Source organism: Sciurus vulgaris, assembly GCF_902686455.1.
Source record: "Sciurus vulgaris genome assembly, chromosome: 19".
Lineage (NCBI taxonomy): Eukaryota > Metazoa > Chordata > Mammalia > Rodentia > Sciuridae > Sciurus > Sciurus vulgaris.
In genome coordinates, this window is record NC_136480.1 from 19233861 (window position 1) to 19255285 (window position 21425).

A 21425-nucleotide genomic window follows, 5' to 3' on the forward strand; every position below is an offset into this window, starting at 1 on the left:
GGGATCCTTCCCAGTAGACACGCCCCCCTCTCCTTTCAAGAAGGTGAATACTGGAGGAAGATTGTGTGTCTTACAGGGACAATTGAGATTCTAGGGCAGATGTATGCAAAAGCCTCAGAGCGGGGAGAAGAGCCTCCTTCCTGTTCGGATCTCCCCACCTGCACCTCCGTGTCACCCATGCTTTTGTGAGGCTGCACATTAGCCTCGTAACTCCCATTCCCCATGAGGAGACTAAGAGTGCAGACACACGAGGCCTTCGTCGTCCAAGGGTTTGGTGTGAGCTGGGCTCACAGAAGGCATTCTGTGGGATCACCTTCTCTCCACATGCCCATTCACCACCTCAGCACATACCTACACAGCTGCCCCACTAACTGCAGGAGAGCTGAAGTTCAGTGTGTCTGAATCATTATTTACATGAATCATTCATGCCTAATTGGCATGCAGTATACTAATTGCTTTTCATATTATTCACTGTGTCAGATGAAGTTAAATATTAAGATTCATTTGCTTCTTTATTTAACTTTAGCAGGTAAAAGAAGCAACGCACAAAATCATGAAGACATGGGTCACATCTGGGTCTGCCATTTACCAGCCTGTGTGGTTTAGACAAGTTAAAAAACCCCTGAGTCTTGGTTTCCTTATTTAAAAATCCTTGACTTGCAGGGTTAGTAAGCCCGTTGGTGCCACTTTCTTGGCACATGCTCTTGGCAAGAGGTGGTCTAAAGAGATTTGTTGTATCTGACAAGCGGAGAAACACATGGGTTCATTTGGACAAATTATGCAGTACTGTCCCCGCCCCATTTCTTCCTCTCAGTGAAATTTAGTTGCAGAGATAACAATAATGTTTGTAAAGTCCCCAGCTTCCATGTAGGTCCTCAGAAATAAGTACCAGTGCCACTGATACTATTTTTTTAAAGCTCTTTGATTTTTTTCACAGCATCAGGCCCCTTCAGAGTCACAGACTTGGCTGAACAGAAAGGAAAGCACGTGCCTTTCTCTTTGGGAGCAATCACCTCTTTTATATTTTTCAAATCTTCTTAAGTAAATGAATTCCATGTAGATATTATTTTAAAGACATCACTGACAAATGGTCTTTGAAAGTGTATCAACTAAACTTTGCAGATGACCAAGTATCTTTTAAATTGAGATTTCAGATTTTTTTTATGGATTATAAAAGTTGGAAACTCTGTCAGTATTTCAGTTTTGATAAGGGAAAGCTGATTAATGAACCTGAATGAGACTATCAGAATACACTTCAATCCAGTTTGTTGTAGGAACTGGGTAAATTAATTGATACTCATGACCAACTTAAATGTTTTATTTATTCAGAGGATCTTCCCATGCACATTCCTTTAGTCACCCAGACCCCAAAACCCATGTGCACTTGCCCACTGTCTAAACCATTCTCCTTATTTCTGCTCTCAAAATTAAATATATACGTACATGTATATGTATTAATGCATTCTATAAACAAATATCATTGCTACCACTTTTGCATTTTTTCTGCTAACAAGTTAGCAATAGGAATAAACAGGAGCTTCCCCTTGAACTAAGCATACTGACTTTTTGATGCTATCAGGATAGAGGATGATAGAGCACATACCATTGCCTTTTAAAGGAGAAGAAGCAGATTTCCCTTTACATTCTTCACATATGCTCTACAGTTTCCTCTGGCTGGAATCTGTTTCCTTCTCAACCTAGAAAACCCCAGTTCGTGTCTCAAGATCTCTCTCAGTCTTACCTGCCAAGAGCACCCCTCCTGAAGCACTGACTGCTCTTTCTGTTTTGCCAGGGTGATTCCCTCATGTCTGTCATATCTGTCAACCCAGGGAACTGGCAGCCCTACAGAAAGCAGTCTCACCTGGATCCTGGCAGGGCCCTCACCTTATCCATCCTCGTGCCCCAACTTCTCCATACATATTTGTTCATGTCAACCTTCATTTACTCACCAAGTATTTATTTAGCATCTACTGTTCCCATTAACAATTGCTGCATAACAAATAATCCTTAATGATGTAGCAACAGTCATTTTATTTTCTGTCACAGTTTACATGGGTCAGAAATCCAGGAAAATTGCAGTTGTGTGGACAGTGCCTGCTCAGGCTATCTGAGGTGCTGGAGCAAGAGAAGCCAGAAGATGCCGTGCCTTCCTCTTTCCTCCTGCTGTCCCAAGACTTCTCCTTATTTTCCCTATACACAGCTATTGTGGGCTTCCTGCCAAAGGGGTGCCCTCCTGGGGAGCCAGAAGTATTCCTTAGAGCAGCCAAAGGCATGAAAAGTGAGGACTCAGACTAGCTAGGTGGAAGCTGACTCACTTAGGCCCCTGAGTTAATTTCTTATTACTGTAACAAACACCTGAGATGATCAGCCTGTAAAGAGAAAAGTTCATTTTCTCCTACAGTTTTAGAAGTTTCTGTGAATCATCACCCATTGTTTTAGACCTTTGGTGAGGCAGCAAACCATGATGGCAGCATGTTTGAAGCAAAACCACTCACCTTAGAGTCAAGACGCAAAGAGGGAAAGAGAGTAGGGTCCTACAACCCCTTTAAAGACTGTCCTTCTCTACCAAAAGACCTCCCACAAGGCTCCACCTCCTACAGGTTCTACCAACTCCCAGTAGCACCACGCTGGGGAGCAAGCTGATCCCATATGGCCTTTAGATGGACCCTTACCATCCAAACTATGGCAGCTCCCAAGACACAGTGCCATTTCCCTGCATTCCATTGGTTCCAAAGATCAAAGGGAAAGGAGCTGGGCTCTCCTTCCTCCCTCCCACAGTCTTTGCTGAGGTATACTTGACAGGTAAAGGTTGTATATGTTTAAAGAATACAAGGTAATGTTTTGACACACACTGGGAAATGACTGCTGCTATCAAGCTAATTAACATATCCATCACTCCACATAAGTACCATTTTTAGTGCATATGAGAACAGTTAAGAACAACTCTCTTACAAATTTGAAATGTACAGCAGAAAGTTATTAAATATAATCACCATGCTGCACATTAGACTTTCAGAACTTATTCATACCACAGAACTGAAACTTTATACTCTTTAACTAATATTTCCCCATTTTGCCCACTCTTCAGCCTCTGGAAACCACTGTCTTCTCTCTGCTTTTATGAGTCTGACTTAAAAATTCCACATGTAAGCAAGATCATGCAATATTTGTCTTTCTGTGTCAGGACTATTTCACTAAATATAAAACATTAATAAAACATTATACAACAGTAAGAAAACATTAAATTCCAGAGATACATCATTGAAGTCTTGGCAAAAAATGTTGGATTTTATTTTGAATGGAATATGAAGTCATTTGAGCAAGAGTAACAGAATCCGATTAAAAGATGACTCTAGGCCCTTAAGGTTTATCCATGTTGTTGCAAATGAGAGGATTTTCTTCTTTTGTAAGGGTAATGTGTTCATCTGCTGATGGACTTTTTTAAGTACTGAAGATTGAACCCAGGGTCTCATACATGCTAGGCAAGCATTTATTACTGAGCACATCACCAAAACCCACTTTTTAAAATTCTGTTTTGAGACTCGGTCCCATTAATTTGCCCAGGCTAATTTAGAAATTATGATTCTCCTGCTTCAGCCTCCCAAGTATCTGGGATTACAGGTGTGGGCTGTTGCACCTAGCTACTATTGGACTTCTTAGTGGAGCAAAATCAAGATGGCTTGGTTATGAAGTATTCCCCAAGAATGGTGAAGGCTTTGTCTCAGTGCAGCGACATTCAGACTTCGGGTGATTGAATCACCTGATCTCATCAGAGGTTTAACCCATTGATAGATGAATGTACTGTTGGAAAATGGGGAAACGCTAGTCAGGTGGGGCATGGCTGGAGGAAGAAGGTCACTGGGAATATACCCCTGGGGACTACATCTTGTCTCTGGTCCCTCTTATCTCTTTCTCTTTCTGGGCTTCCTGGCTGCAATAAACTGAGCAGCCTTCCTCCACATGACCTTCCACCATGATGATCAGTCTCATCTAAGACCTAAAACTGTGAAGCCTGCCTACAATAGACAAAAACCTTTGGAAAATCATGAGCCAAAATAAACCTTTTCCTCTTTTAATTTGTTCTTCTCAGATATTTGTCATAGTGACAAAAAGCTAATTCACCAGGAAAAGCCCATGGGTTGGAAATCATCGTAGCCACTTTTGGAAAGTGCAGTCCAAAATATCTACCATGTGATTTGCATTGTTCTGGGCTCTGAGGAAATAGGATGAATTAAAAAGATATACCCTGTTCTTCATGGGGTTTGCATAAAGAAGAGATAGTATATAAATAAATTTAAAAACATCATTTCTCTAAATGTAAAAGGAAATAAAAATAATAATTATATAGTGTATTTGAAAAAGGCCTTATTAATGGAGTAATTTTTTAATATAAAAATGACCAAGAGGAAGGGCAGTGTGACTAAAGTGCCATGTAAAGTGCCACATGATTTGGGGGAGTCAGAAAACATTAAATTCCAGAGATGAACATCATTGAAGTCTTGGCAAAAAATGTTGGATTTTATTTTAAATGGAATATGAAGTCATTTGAGCAAGAGTAACAGAATCTGATTAAAAGATGACTCTAGCTGCAGTGTGGAGAGTGGGTTGAATAGAAAAAGGAGGAAAGTGATGAATCTGATTAGGAGACAACTCAGAGTAACTTAAGGATGATTTAGAGTTAGTAGAAATGGAGAAGAGGAAACTATATATTTGGGAGGTAGAACTGGGTGAATGTGTATCTCAGATGTAAGCTTTTGTATGTAATAATCACATTTATGGTTAATTGTGCATGAATTACATGGATCCCCTTTGACCATTAGAATATATATCTCTAAAGGATGGAAAGTATTTCTCACAAATATTTTTCAAAATTTGTAGTCTTTGTAAGTAGACAATAGATGTTTGCTGCAATGGTTTTCATTCTTTCTTGGACAACTTGCCATGTCTTAAATGTATCAATAATTTTTTATTTAATTTATTGCAACTATTCCTTTGAAATATATGAAGTTGATTTTAAGATAGACTTCTACCCTTGAGATCTATTTACAATATGGACAGTGCTGTTTTAGTGTTTTCTCCCCTTCCAGAAGTCTTCCATAGAAGTAGAAGTGAGTGGATAGGTAGATGGATGATGGATGGATGGATAGATGAGTGAATGAATGGATGGTGGATAAATAGAAGAAGGGATAGATGGGTGGGTGGGTGGATAGATGGGTGAGTGGATGGATGCATGGTAGACAAATGGATGGATGGATGGATGCTCAGATGGTAGGTCAAATGGATGGTTGGGTAAGATACAATAGTCATTGCATTTCTATACAAGGATTTTAACAGGTAGAATGGTAATGATGATTGCTCTTTCCATATTCTGATGTTCAGTGAGGAGTCAGTCATAGTTTTTGATATGTTATGTAAGTTCTATCAGGTTGGTACACGTTATGTAAGTTTTATCAAGTTGGTATGCTCAGGTCAACTTCTCACCGCCTAGAAAACTAAAAAAAAAAAAAAAAAAAAAAAAATCATTTTGCTCTGTGACCTGTTTTCTACTTTGTGATCTTATTTGTGGATTTTCTAATTCTGTCTTAATCCAGATTTCATTGCTAGGGAAGTTTCTGTGGGAGGATGAGTATATCTGACCCTTTTTAAATATAAAATGCTAGAGGAAAGTCTATAATTAAGGTAGAATATATAAAAAATTCTGTTTGTGAAAAAGGAAGAGACGATCTTCTGACCTTCTGCCTTTAAGTGCTAAACAAATAAATACCTTTAATTTTAGTATAAAGATACTTTAGGTATTGAATTTTCCATGGTATTTATGAATTTACTTAATTAGAAAAATCATAGTAGTTTGATGTTTGATTTAAATCTTATGTTTTTTTAATTTAGATAATTGAAAAAACATATACTCACTATATTTATTATTTCTTTATTACTTTAGCCTGGTTTTAATAGCTCTATGTCTTCTTTTTGTGTTATTTATTTGCATTATGTCTCTTTCCAAAGCATTCGAGACAGGTTGTAAAAGTATACACAAACCAAACATTGAGAGGAAAAATTTGGAAATAAAAAAATATGCCAGAGTTTCAATTGCCTTGAATATAAGCTACATTGGGATAGCATAAATCCTGAATAGGGAACCTTTATTGCTTATTACAGAGCATATTCCATACTACAGGATCAGAAAAGAGCTGCAGAATCAATGTCTGAGGTTAATTCAAAGAACATATGCCAGCAGATGGATTCCTTAGTGGAGGTTCACAGTTTACACCCAGAACTTTGTTCCCACAAATGAACATAGAAAAGTACAATCCACAGTATCCATAGAATGAACAATCTATAGAAATTAATTCACAGTATCCACAGAATGAAATAAAACCATTCCATGAGGAGATATGCAACACTCGATAGACCAAGAAATGCATACGTACGTATCCAAATCCAGTGGATACTCATGAGAACAAAGAAATACAGAACTAACATTCAACATCCTTAAAACAAAATTTAATCCATTACTTTTCCTCTCACAGTCTAGAGAGAACTGTGAGTATTAAAAAAGATTCCAGGGACTGGAGACACTTTAGTGGCATAGCACTTGCCTAGCATGTGCAAGGCTCTAGGTTCAATCGATAGTACTGCTGAGGAAAAGTGGGGCTGGTGGCAATGGGACACAAGCCTCTGGAAGAACAGGTAGGGCATGTTTCTTTTAGCTAACTTTCTATGATTTTTAATGTGCATGTTTTTAATAAGCCTAAGAATATGATCAGCATCAAGAATTTGGAGTACAGAAGAAGTTCTGTAAGATATAGAATCAGATGCTTAAGAGTCAATTAGATTAGTATTGAAGTTTACACTGCCTTACTAAAAATGTGGTAGCTCACCAGGATCTGTGACTGAAAAGGCCTTGAGTGCTTCTCTGCATGGAAGAGGGACCAGAAAGTTCAGGTTGTCATTAGAGAGATTTTTCTTGGAAAACAGATTGGAACCAACTCCATTGGGTGGGTAGATGTATGACTCTAGAGATGTATTTTAGTTATGCAATATTAGCCCTCTATTTTATGCAAAATTATAAGGAACATACTCTCAAATGTGCACAGTCATCATAGAATAAAGTCTCTCTATAAGGCACTCCTAGAAAGGCTAACACAGGAGGATCTAAGACAAAAATTCCAAACATACTTCTGAATCATTGGATGAGCTGAATTACTGGCAGGAGGGCCCAACCTGATGCCCTGAGAATCATAGAAGATCTCCTCCATCCTCAGTTGTATCAGAACTGTTACGCATGTACGCATATTTGTTCTGCAGAGAGTGACCTCAAGAATTTTCAAGTGCTTAAACAACTTTATGTCCTAGAATGTTTAAGAACACTGAATCAATTTGCAAATGATGACTTAAATATTGATGAATATCCATAAAAGAGGATGACCTTGGAATTGGAGTAGTGGGGTACAACTATTCTGTCTTGCAAGAACTCAACAGCAACAAATTGTTTGTTGGGTGCCCTTAATTTATGATTAAATCTTGTCCTTTTGACATAGAAAATTACTTCTGGACCATTTATTTTTGTTGGAAAAAACAAATGTTTATTGAATGAATACTGTGTGCAAAATACCTATTCTTGGTAGCATGCTTCCTTTAGAAATTTATGAACTCTTTCTGAAAATTAATTTAAGGATATTACACAGAATTATTAGACATCCAGAGCCTGACTTAGGAATAGTTATTAAACTGGATGGCTCCAGAAATCTTGGCAGCTGCCATTATGCAGTCTTCTCAGGACAAGTTCTAAAATGAACAAATTCATCATATTTTGCCTTTTTGTCACATAGTTTGAAAGGGCATAGCATCCCACTTCAGCTCCACCAGCTACACTGGGGAGATATTAGAAATGCAGATCTCAGGCCCATCCCCAGCCTAATCTGTGTGTAGACCCAATGACTAGTATTTTAACAAATTCTCCAGATACCTGGTACCCAGTAAACTAAATCCCCTAACTGCCCCTCAGCTAGGATAGGACAGGCTATCATGATTCTTAGCCCTACCAAGACTTCCCAAAGGAAGATTAGTGTTGCCCCCCCACCAAAAAAAAAAAATCAATTTGGGTCCACAAAAATAATTCAGCACCCTCTATAACCTTTGAGTTGATGAAATTCCTCTTATGCATACATAAGTATTTTGCACTTCAGCGTTATCGTTGAATGTGACTTCCTTTCCAGGGTTCCTACTCTCTAAGTAGGAAGACACTCATTAGAGTACCATCTGAGTCTTTCTCAGTCTCCTTCCCAGGGAAGTGTCTGGCTCCTGCATTTCTGTGGAAGATCCTGACATAGCTGGGTCCCCTCCCTGTTTTCTATTTGGTGTCTACCATGCTGGTGGAAGTGCATGTCCTGTTTGCTGTTCTGTTTATCATGCAGTAAGGCTACCCTTACAGGGAAGCCCTGTGGTTGTTCAAAGATGCCAGTGAGGTCGAGTCTACCACATTCTGGGATGAAGTATCAGGAAGCCATTGTTGTTCGCTGGTACACTTTGCACCACTTTATCTGAAATATAAGCAATAAAGCAGATGGTTTTACTTTTCATTGATTTGAATCAGAGAAGAATAGAGCCTGCTATGGAGATCCTTTGAGTCAGTTTTCTTTCAATACATAAGCCATCAGACCATCATTTATCTTATTGTCTGAAATATTTTTTTGTTTTTATATCATCTAATATTTGACTATTATCATCTGATATTTGTAATTGTTATGGATATTCTTTTATCTGCAGATTCAAATATTTCAAATGAATTATTGCCTGGGCCTCATGAATGAATTAGGTGCACAGTTGTATATAATCATTTACACTGAAAATCCCCTTTAAGGGTCCTTTTTTTTTTTTCCTTTGTAGATTTGAGTCCATTCTAGAGAGAAAATTATTATCACTTTCATAAAAATACATTTAGCTCCAAGTATGTTTGACATGATAATATGCATTTAGAAAGATTTTGACTGGAAGTGAAGCCAATGTCCTTTTGTCAGTCCCATCCTTATGAACGTGAAGCCATGTGTGTTGGTCTGAATTTAGTATTTCCCCAGCGATAAAGTGAAGCCAAGCTCTATTTCCTCCAGGACCTCAGGTGTCTGCTCTGTGGAATATATATGTATGTCCAGCAAAAACACAGAGCTACTTCCAATTACCCTGCTGCTTACTCAAAGATATGATAATTAACAGTTGACTACTCCCCCTTCTGCTTCTCTTTTTCTGGTAGATTGTCTGATTAATGAATCACTAAACCAACATTGCTGGATTTATAAGATGAAAGACCAAAAAGAATGAAAAGTCAAGTATTATTTTTCTAAACACTGTGCGCAGGAGATCTTTGAACTACAGTGGGAACAGTAATTCTGTCAAACTTGTAGGCATGAGAGTAGTTGTATGTGAGAAGATACACTGTCTTTTTCTCTGGTGTTTGTTTTGTCTGCATTTCATCAATACATATTTCCTTCCCTTGACTGTCACTGTCCTATAACTTATGCATGGTGAGTACTTCTCTCTTTGAGCTAATTGTAAGCACCCATCCCTTAGAATACGTTCTCAGAAAGTACGCCCAAAATAGCGTTGCATTTTCTGTACAGCAGTTTAATCAGTTCAACCTTGCGTGATCTCATCTCTGCTGAGATACATGTCCTGAGTGAAGGTGGAGTGGCAGTGTGGTTGTTAAATCCAAGTTGAATAAGTTACCATCATATTCCGAAGACAGGCAAAGGGAAAACAGTGTCTTCCAAAATCCTGCTTTGTATGTGGAGCACTCCACACTTTTTGTGTTCTGGAACACACTGTTATTATGGATGCTTAAATGTCATCATAAAGTACAGGTCAGTGTTGCCTAGACAACACTATACTTTCTGAGCAAACAGCATTTTTTTAAAAGTCATAAATTCAATGCCATCACTGAATTACAGCATGGATCATTAGAGCAGCTTAGAGCAATTACGTTGACTTATCCCAAACTAACCACAGAGTGCATAAAGTTGAAGGAAATAATTAACCTCTTGCTACAACAGGAAAGGCCAATAAAAATTACATATAAAGGTATATTATGAAACTGATCAAGAAGTTAAAATGTCACAGTGATTTAAATTCCACATTACTTAAAGCAAACTGGAGTACCATGTTTCTGAATGTTAATCTCAGAAATCTTTATTTAACTTTCTGTGCCAAGACCAGAGTCACTCATTGTTATCTATATTTTCAGCTCTGTTTGCAGAAAAACCTGTTCCCAGAAAGCTTAGAAAGCAATTTCATTTATAGTGAAGTGGTATAAAATTTTCACTTCGAATCTCTGTAGGGAAGCTTGGCTTATTGAAGGTTCTCTGTTGAGAAACAATTACTTCATCCATTTACTGAATATTGTTTATTTTTATGTTGTGCAAAATGCCCTGTGGGCCTCTTAGAACTTACTGGAAGAACCAATTTAGGAAGAAAATAACCAATTAGCTCAATTTTTATGATACACACAGAGTTTACATTCTTTGAGAGTCATTATGTTTGTTTTGGAGTCCTTGTGTAATTCTTAAGATGTCAGCCCTAGTCTGTGGAATGGTGCCTCATGTCAACATGGCCATAAAGATAGGTTTGCCCAATTAAAGTTACTCAACCTAATACAATGAAGGATTTCATGTTGTCCCAAATAGTTCCTTATTTTTAGTGGTAATTTACTAATTCATAGCATGAAGAGATAACTGAAATTTCCTATCTTACTTTTGAAATGTCAGTATCAGAAGCTCTAAATTAAATCTCAACATTTGATCAGTCAACAGGAGGCATTTTTTCTTTGTTTGAAAGCTTGCTAATCCATAAGTGGTTCATTCCAGGTTCCTGGAGTTTCCAGTTCTGTCCCCATCCTGTAATTCAAAACAGATGAGTTTGCCTCTGTCATTTAAATGTCTTCCTAACACAGAAACAAGATGTATCCCATTTGTTTACAATAAAAAAAAAATTTTTTTAAATGTCTTCCTAACCTTCCTATATTACTGGCCAGCTTCCTCTACATATTTAAAGTCTCCAGCAAATACCCATTTTCTTTTCATGGGTGACATTTGTTGAGCAGTGCTTTGGATCAAGTGATATTCTCTTTGTGTGTCACTGCACCCACTTTTTATAGATGGGATTAGCAATCAAAATGTGCTAGAAACAGCATCCCTGATTACAATTTCTCTTTCCTCTGAGAGGTTTCTCTCTCAATATCTCATCACTCTCTTTTCTTCTATTCCTCAGTCTGTTTTTCAGTTTCTCTCTCTCTCTCTCTCTCTCTCTCTCTCTCTCTCTCTCTCTCTCTCTCTCTCTGTTGCCTTTTTCTTTTCTTACCTAAAGCTTTGTAAGTCATCTCCAAGTTTTCAGAGATACAACACAGTCTTCTTCCTGCAATCAGTATGGCTCCAGAGAAGGGAGTCTCAGCAAGGATTGGGCAGGTAGAAGGAGAGAGGGAGAACTGCATGATTTATACTTAAGTTTACTCCCTGTATTCTCAAAACTCCTGACCTGCATCTCCATAGCCTACGCTTTCTTTTGTCTTTGTACTCTGCATGGAATTCAGTTATTATTGCATATTCATTTAAAAAGTCTTTGCTCTCTGGGAAACTAAGATATAAGGATTTTTTTTTAAAGTTCTTTGACTACTTTTTTGAGACAAAATGGGCTTTTATTTTATATCAAACAAAAAGATCACATTTCATGAGGGAAATCTGATACAACCTGTTTTTTACTGGTTTCTAGGAAAGTTCTTGAAATTTTTAATTTTTTACATAATTCCCCAATTTTGAAATACAATATTCTTGATCCTTGATTTTCTTTCTAGGTCATATATTCTGAACTCCTGTTTTTAACCTACCTTGCTATAGTTAAGATAATAGCACATGACTAGCAAACATTCATGGATAGCTCCCCTCAGCATCCAGGACCATGAATGGCCCCCTGTGCACTAATGCAAATCTTCCAGGACTTCCTTACTCAAGAAAAGGTACCAGAATGCAAGTAAAAGTGAATCACAGACTACTCAGGGACAATATAAAATCAATGCTGCATACATTGTTTGATACATACTCTATTCACAATGACATTTATTGTGACTCTTTAATCACAATGATACTACACACCTAAAAATCTTGCAACAAATAAGATAATATTTAAAGCCTGAGTTGATGTCCTCCATTCAGTTCTAATGTCCTTGTCATATCTTCCCTGTCTGTGCTGCTGGATGACCCAAAAAGTGGAGACACTTTTGACCATGCTGACATGGGCTCCACAGCTTTTTAAGAAGTTTGCATAGGTGCAATACTCATGTATTAAGAATATGAATCATTAAAGATAAAAGCCATTCTTAGTTGTCAGTAGATGTAATGATTTAGAAATTCAAAGTGAAAATATAATTATGAGTAGACAAGTTGGGCAACAAAGGTACAAGGATCAAACTGATGACATGTTAATCTTATCTTGTTCTTTCTTAGTGCACATGACTCCTCTTCTAAGAGGATTTCTGAAACCCCCTACCTTGGGGGTTTCACATAAAGTAATTCTCCTTCATACTCTCTCTCTCCTTCAGAATACTTCTCAAATCTCTGAACTTTTCACATTTACTTAGTGGCTTAGTGTCTGTGACTCCCAGTAGACTGTTATTAACACAAAGGTGGAGAAATTTTACCTACAGATAAAAATCCTAGGGACTTTCCTAGTGCCTGTTGCATATAAGATACTTATAACATTTCCTTGATCAAATAATGAGATGCTAAAACTTTAAGTATTATTTCAAATGGATGCTCAAAAACTCAAAAGTAATGTTAATTGAAGTTTTCAGAATCTTTACAATAGCTCATAGGTGACCACACAATTTTTATTCTTTACAAAATTTGAATTTTTATTAAGTCAAAAGTCACTTTCCTAGTTCATAATGAAAGACAAACAGGTTTATTGGTTTAAGGGAAATGATATTATATCTGCTTTTTATTTTCTGAAAACTTACAAGGCTACCCCATGAGTAATCTACAAAATATATATTTTTGGAAAATATTTCAGACTTATTTGATAAAGGTATTTACAAAATTAGGTGCATTGTTAAGTAATGCTGTTAAGTAATGCTGCATAAAAATACCATGCACAGTTCAATTTGGTAGAGCATCTTTTCTCATTCAACGCTGTGTATATGTGTATATTTTCTTTTAATTTTCTCTATTCCCCAAAGTCCAAGGTTTAGTTTATTATACCTTAAAAGTATTAGCATAATACATTCTGCAAAAAAATTGCTATTTGTTTTTTGAAAAACAAATACACATTTATTGATCTAATTTACATTTCCTTTAGAATCTCTTTTTTAAAAGATGGAGGACTCAAAATAGATAATGTGACAAAGGCTGATTCTGGAACCTATACTTGCACAGCTGAAAACCAGTTTGGGAAAGCCAATGGGACAACACACTTGGTTGTTACAGGTGGGTGTGTTTTGTCAAGGTGGATTTATCAGGGATGAATTATATGACATATATATTTTTAGGGTTAAAGAAATTGGCCATGTGCTTTTCACAAAATTCAATACATTGTGAAGGTAGAACCTGTGTTTGTACTTGTGTTTTTAACAAGTGATGATCAAGGGTATGATAATTAATACTTATTTAGCACAACACTGTGGACATGGAAGGGGGCACCTTGGTTACTGTGCTGGGATGGTTGGGAAAAATAGAATATGCTGATAATCTCCTTTTATTTTATATTTTCCTATTATGTCAAATCTTTGGGTGTGCTTTTTCATTAAAATTGGTCTTTTCTGCAGATGTTCAAGTTCATCAAATAACAGATTGTTATAAGATTTACATTAAGTCAGAGGTTAATTTTGTTCATTTATCCAGTCAAGAAAAAAAGTTGAGCACCTATTATGTACCCAGTGTTTGAGCTGTATCAGTGAAAACATTGAAAAAGAATCTGTACTTATCATTCTTACATTTTACCCAAGATAGGGAAAAGAAAATTAGGAAGAAGAAATCAGATCGTTAGAAGGAAATAAATGGCAAACAATTGAGAAAGCAAAGAGAATATTTGGAGAGAGATGAGTTAGAGCATGAGTCAAGATAAGTACAATGGACCTCACTGAGTTTGAGAGTTTGGTACAAAGACTTTAGAGAGATGAAGGTGTTCACCAGAGATTTCTAGGGTGCAGTTATGTGGACAAATCACAGACCCTGCTAAGACTTCATTTTCATTTGAATTGAAAAGTGGAACTAGTGCAAAGTTTTTAGCAGAGAAACGAGGTGATGTGGAAGGATGACTCTAACTACTTCACAAAGTATTAGGAGCCCATGAATGTTAACCAGGCAGGAGGTGACAATGATCCAAATGAGATTGGCAGCTGAGGAGCTGATGGGATATGATCAGATTCTGCCTATATTTTGTGTGCACTGTCTGAAGGAGAAGGTATTTACAAATCGGATTTCAGGTCTCAGAGAGAAAAAGGAGTCAATAGGGCCTGAAGAGTTTTTGTTGAACAGCTGAGATCACTCCTGTGGTGGGCTTCAAAGCTTTGGGGTTCAAGAAGAGCATGAGCTTAGTTTGGATGTTTAGAATATTGTTAGACTTTGTCTCTGTAAAGCACATCACAGATTTGCCAAAATCTCAGTGGATTAAAATAGCCTAGTTTCACTTTTTGCTCATACTGCAAGTGTTCAGTGAGTCAGCTTTGCTTCCTCATTCAGGAACAAAGACCCCAATGTCTCCACCATCTGGGACAGTGTACATCACCATAGAACAGGAAGGAGATACATAACATTACCCATTAGTTCCTTCAGAATTCTTCCTGTCAGTGCCACTTGCAACTCCTACATACATTTCCTCAGCCAAAGTATAGCATTCAGCTCTGCCTAAATTCAAAGGAGTTAAGAATTTAATCCTACATTGTACCTTACAGGACCTAATGGTGAGTGACACCTATGTGGAGACAGTGAGTAGGTGGTTGAATATATGAACTTGGCCTTGGGTAAATCAAAGCTGGAGATACTTTTGACAGTTGTTAGTATATAGATGAGGTCTTGAAGTTAAGACACCATCTGAGATCACCTTTTAATAAAAAAGGACTGAGCTTGACACATTCACTGTACAATAAGAAATGTAGTAACAGAAGAGAGACCATATAAAGAGACACAGAAAAGGAGTGACCAGGACAGTAAAGAAAACTGAAGAAATTTGATGTCCCAGAAACCAAGTGAGAAAAGAGTACCAGGGAGAACCAGTGATCAAGTGTGACAGAACTGAGAGGCTCAAATAATGAGACCAAAAATTTATCATTGGATATCATATCATGGGACCTTGATGAGGACAGGTGGGTCAGGGAGACCTATGCCTGACTGTACAGGGTTAAAGAGGCCATTTAATTAAATAAATTCAGACCACATATGTAAATGACTTTTGAAGAAATTTGCTGTCACATGGTGTAACATCAAGGGGAATGGCACTGGGAAAATGGGATCAAGGATATTTAATTCACAAAAGATGGAAGGTCCATGGTAAGTGCAGGAAGAATGTGAAATGAACATTTCCATTAGGAAAAAAAGACAAAGACATCAGGTAACATTTTAAGAGTACACTCTCCTTGTACTTATTCTAAGCATCATTTTCATGGCTTCTCAAATACAAGCACACATCAAAATTTTGAGTCTATTTGAATTTTGACGTTAATGTGTTTATTAGTCACTGGAAGTTGGTGAAAACACAGTAGTTTCTGTTTTTACCACTGTATTTTACAAACAATAAAACTAATTTTGTCAGTAGTATTATAACTCTTGTTTACTGATGACTTTCATTTTAAACTTTAAACTAAGTATATCTATATACTTAGATATCCTAATTCCTTTAACAAGAATTGGTGGATCCAGTAAAATATATTATAGCACTGCAGCAAACATCTATTTTAGCCATAGAGACTTTTAATTACATAGATGTATGTGTATACCTAAGCATATACAAACATACATACTCTAGGATGGATGAATAATTTACCTGTACAAATTGCTTTCATCACAACAGAAATGCTAAAGTTTCACTTAAACATTATCTACCCAACAGAACCAACTAGGATAACATTGGCGCCATCTAGCATGGATGTTTCCGTGGGTGAAAGCGTCATTTTGCCCTGCCAGGTGCAACATGATCCCCTGTTAGACATCATGTTCACCTGGTATTTCAACGGGGTCCTCACGGATTTTAAGAAAGATGGATCTCACTTTGAGAAAGTCGGAGGGGTAAGTTGTGGCACTTTTGTCATCCTTTTTCTATTGCTCATATTTGCGACACATTGCCTTAAAACAACATCTGGCACATAGGCAGTGCCCTAGAAATGTGTGTTAAATGAGTGAATCTAGTTTCCCAATTCTGTTTTGATCTAATTTTGTGTAATTACCAGAAATTGAGCACATTTACTTCAACCTGTAATTTTAATTAAAACTGATGCATGTTGCACTTATATTAAATGCCATTCTTCATGACAGTTTGATGTTAATATCCCATGAAGTGGAAAGCATTCTCATACAAGTGTTTACTTTCAGCAGGACATATTTATGATGGAGTAGAGGGTAAGTTACATTTGATAAGTACTTCATCCAAATGCTTGATCCTAGTGTTCTTGTAGCTGCTCTGGACAATAGCACAAGACTCTTCATTTTACAGGTATACAAATTGAGGACTTGAAAATTGTAAAACCTTTGTCAGGGTTACTCCTTTAGTGACTGATGGAGCTTCAAGCCCAGACCTGTGTGTCTCCACAGCACAGATCTCCAGTATTCTATTCCATTGCACCTCCTTATTGGTAATGGTTCCATGTTAAATTTTTTTTTCAGATTTCAAGGAAAAATTGACACTTGAAAAATGGCTCAGTATAGTGAGCCTCCAAGGCTGACCATCAATTGGTTACGTGTATGTGACACTAGGCTAGCAGGGCCAGTTTCCCCTGACAGCCTAGTACCCTGACTAAGAGCAACTTCCTACTGTATGGGAGTTGTCAAGCCTGGTTTTGTCCTTATGCATTTACCATGTAGGCATCCACTAAAGCAGAAAACCATATCAGAGTCAATTCAAATACATTCATTTCTCAACACTTTATTAAATATATGTATATACCTACACAAGTATATTAATGTATCAGAATCTTATGCAGCTTAAAGGATAGTGTTAGGAGCTGAACTATGTTCTCTCTAATATATTTTAAAGTCCTTATGCCCATTGCCTCAGAATATGACCTTATTTGGAGATAAGGGATTTTTGCAGAAATAATTTAGTAAAATCAATCTGAGGTCATCCTGAGTAGGCTGGGCCCTCATCCAATGTAACTGGTCTCCTTATAAAAAGAAGGCTGTGTGGACACAGAGGCACAGAGGGGTACAGATACACAGGAGCAAAAAGGTCATGAGATGATGGAGTCAGAATTGTAGTTGTGCTACATAGCCTGAGAAGTACCTGGGGCTCCAGAAGCCAGAACAGGCAAGAAGGGATCCAGACCTAGAGGTTCTGAAAGGAGCAGGGCCACGCCAGCACCCAGATTTCAGACTTCTGGCTGCCAGGACCATGAGACATCACCCATCTGTTGCCTTAAGCCATCCACTTTGGGATTTTGCTCAGGCAGTCACAGGAAATTAGCATGAAAAAGAGAAAAACTATAAAAGAAAATGGAAAACTGAGATGTTAGACACCTAACTAGAATTAAGTTCAATTTCAGTATCATTTCTGTTTTCTATTTTTGCTTTATTTAATTTTACAAATACTAATTTTCTAATTGTTCTCAGTGAATCAAAAGTTTGCAGAACATTATGAATTTGTATAGTCCCTTGGCCTTTTTTACTATTAGTCTAAATGCCTTCCATGTTTTAAAATTGTGACAGGTTTCTTTTATCACAACAGGAAAAGTCTTGTACCAATATTCTCAGCTGACTCACTATGCCATAGCCTTTTGCAATTTCTTGTTCTTGAATGAAAAGCGTGGGACGGGTAAACAGCTCACATCACTTCCCTGAAGAGCCTTTACCCAGTGTGAAAAGGCTTCCTCTCTAGCCTATCTGTTCTCCCAACTTAATTCTTAAAACAAGAATTCAGTTTGAGGGGCTAGGGGTGTGGCTCAGTGGTGGAGCACTTGCCTGACACATGTGAGGCCCTGGGTTTGATTCTCAGCACTGCGTAAAAATAAACAATTAAATAAAGGTATTGTATCCATCTATAACTAATTTTTAAAAAAAATTCATTTTGAAATATTAATTACCTTTGCCATATGATGTAGATGATTGTTTGAGATTTATCAGCTGGTGTAAGCCGTTGGTAATATTCCATCCAATACCGTACTGTCTTATTTAATGCTGAACTAATGTGTATTGCAAGACTGAAAATTCAAAGCAGCTTGTCTGTAACATGCACCACACAGCCACAAAGAAACATTCAAAGGCTGAACTCGATAGCTGCTCTCTAGAAGAGGAACTTGTAGTTAAGAAGAACAGAGTTGGTAATGTAATTTAACTCTCCTGATTTACATGGCACTGATGGGCTTTGCAGAAGGCATAAAGTCATCTCTGTGAAGAGTCAAGTGTCTGAAACGTGGAATTTCATAAATTAATGCCATCACTTGCCAATTCTGTTTCTTCCCTAACATACTAGTTCATGGCCTATGAATTTTTTTATAGACTTGTGCCATTAGTGACTTAATATTCTCCCATAAGTATAAAATAGTAAGCCATGCAAGATGACATTGCCCTTAAGCACAAGCAATTAAGTAAATCTGTTTTCTGTTGCATGAGAAGGGAATTATATAACAGCTCTTGTCCTCCGATTCTGTATTCATTGCAGTATGCACATTAATACCTAGATGGTCTGTTTGCCTTTATTTTTCCAGTATGTTCATAGATATATTCCTTGTTCTCCAAAACAGCAAAATGAGATCAAAGAAGCTGGTGAGTGGAGAAGTTGTCCAGTGAGATGGATAGCAAGAGTCAAGTTTTTGAAATGGAGCGGTGGTTTAGGTTATACAAAATCTCCTACTCTGAACCAATTCAGCCAGTTGTCTTTGTGATTATACTAGGTATTCGTTACTTACTTATTCATTTTTGAAAGCACATATCTTTTAGGAAAAGATTCATAAGTACAAAAAGCTTCAATAATTTAGACCAGATGTATTAGTTGGACTTGTGTTTTGTGCTAAAAGAGTTTGACAATACTAGTCCTGCACGGTCAGAATTATATATTCAGAAAAGCTTATTAAACCAAGTGTCTGAAGCAAATTGGCACAAAGGAGAAGTCTAGGTCCAAAGAAATGCTTCAGCCTATGCCCATGGGGCACGTTGAAGCCATTTGATTAAGTCAGCAGCCACAGGCTTCCACTTAAGCCCACTGTGTGCCGATCATGTCTTCGAAGGTATTCTGTGGGTGATTCAAGAAGTGGGATTTGTGTTCAGCAGCACCAGAGTTCTAGGGTGCACTGCTTACTCAAAGATGCCAGTGGTTGAGTGTGTCTCCCGAGTTCCTTATCTGATCTTTTTTTTCATATCAGTGTTTGTATTTGCCTTGTCCTCTCCTTCCTGAGATCCAGTACACACTCTGTCTCTGAAATGAAGCTTTCTGTCCTTTTTGCCTATGTCTGCATAGCATTGTGTGTATGCAGAGAATGTGTATATTAGCACATGTGCAATTTGTCTGTCATATGCACAGTAGAAGAGGCACAGGTCAAGCAGTACAGATAGGGTAGTATCCCATGTTTAACTAGCCATTGCATGCATTCAGCCTGCATGGGATGAGGGAGAGAAAAAGAGATCCCATTATTTATACCTGTGTATCATCTACTTTACATACAGCTTATTTTCCACAGCAGGGGGGAAAGAGAAGTAATTGTCCAAGGTTCAAGAGAAACAAAAGAGCATCGTTGGCTGGTATTTAGAGGGGTCCATGCAATTTAAGTCTGAGTTTAGGCATATTTGAACAAATTTTTGACGTTCTTAATCAGCTAAATTTTGGATGTAAGATTCATTTTGTACTAGGAGCTCACCGTGGATAAAAGGACTCAAACCCAGACACACCAGGAGTTCACTGTAGATGCTTTGAAAATTCTTGGACTGCATAGGTGCTTTAGCAATGAAGAATGTCAAAAGCCAAGCTATGCAGTTTTACTAACATTTGTGGGATTGGATCTGTGGTGAATTAGAATGCGTGTGGATAGAAGTCACTGGAAGTGGTAAAATTTTAGCAGTGACAAGCAATCCGCCATTCATTTAACTGGCTCACTTCAATATGATCGATTTCCACAGGGCACAGTCTCACTCCAGTTATAGCAGCTACTCATGAGCTTGATGCTTGAAGTATTTTCCAGTTCTCAGTGGTAGAGAGGAATATCTTTGAAAATGATAAATTGTGTGTGATGATACAATGTGCTCACTTTAGCTTGAACTCTTTGGGTGTGAGAAATAAAATTTTGAAAACAGCTATTCTCCTTTACAATACAAAACCAAGTATAAGTTCGTTTGTGGATTTTAAATATGGATCTGTGGCACTTTTGTGACACTTTGAATTTTTAAACATGTCCCTGAGTAGTATTGTAAATTTTATTTCTTGTCCACATTAAAGCTGTTGACTGACTTAGAAAGATCATTAAAAGAATGTTCCCAGCAATCAGCCCATAAAATTGGATTCATCAAAAATGCTGTTACTATTTACCTTAAATACACTTCCACAAAGCGCAACACCTCCCATACTGCTGTTAGTGGATGAAAATCAGGGTTCCCTAATTTCAGTAAGAAAAAGCAAATGCAAAAACAATTGATGCTTAGTTCCTTAACTCGTCACTTTCTCAAGCACATGTGCAGAGGCTCAGCCCCTGCTTGGAGTGCAGTTGGTCTCCCAGGGCTATGTTTCTCAAGAATAGTATTTATTAAGATGAATGGTCCATATCCAACCCCAGTGGAAACCCTGTAAAATAAATTTGAATTTACAAGAAGATAAGCAAGAGACAAACCAAGCACTGTGTAACATATTGTACTAAGACCCATAAAAACAGCAGAGTTACAATAAAAATAAGACTATCAAGGGAAGGATGTAAATGAAGAGATGTGCAAATATTTATCAGGCAAATGCAACAAAAGAGAGAAACAAATGCTAATTTCAAGCAAAGAATAATGCATGACAATCCTTAAGGGCAGAACAAGAATAAATATATTTTGGAAAGTTTTCTTCATACCATGAAGTTATAATAATCAGAAACCACAATGCTGCAAGTAATATACCATTGAAATATATCAGATCAAAGGGAAAGAAATAATGAGAAACAATAATCTTATATACACTTGGAGAGCTTATCTTTCAAACCCCAGAAGATGAATTGACCCCATATTATAAAAAGACAATCTGACGCTACTTTTAATTTGAAGTAACAGATAACACAT

At 37.3% G+C, this 21425-nt stretch overlaps 1 protein-coding gene across 1 annotated transcript in view; it reads left to right on the plus strand.

The window, feature by feature from the left end:
• LOC306650327 (contactin-3-like) overlaps positions 1 to 21425 on the plus strand; it is a 346287-nt gene that overhangs the window by 274928 nt on the left and 49934 nt on the right. The window contains 2 exon segments of the mRNA XM_079122220.1: positions 13336 to 13463; positions 16084 to 16259. Of these exon segments, the coding sequence (XP_078978346.1) occupies positions 13336 to 13463; positions 16084 to 16259 (304 nt within the window).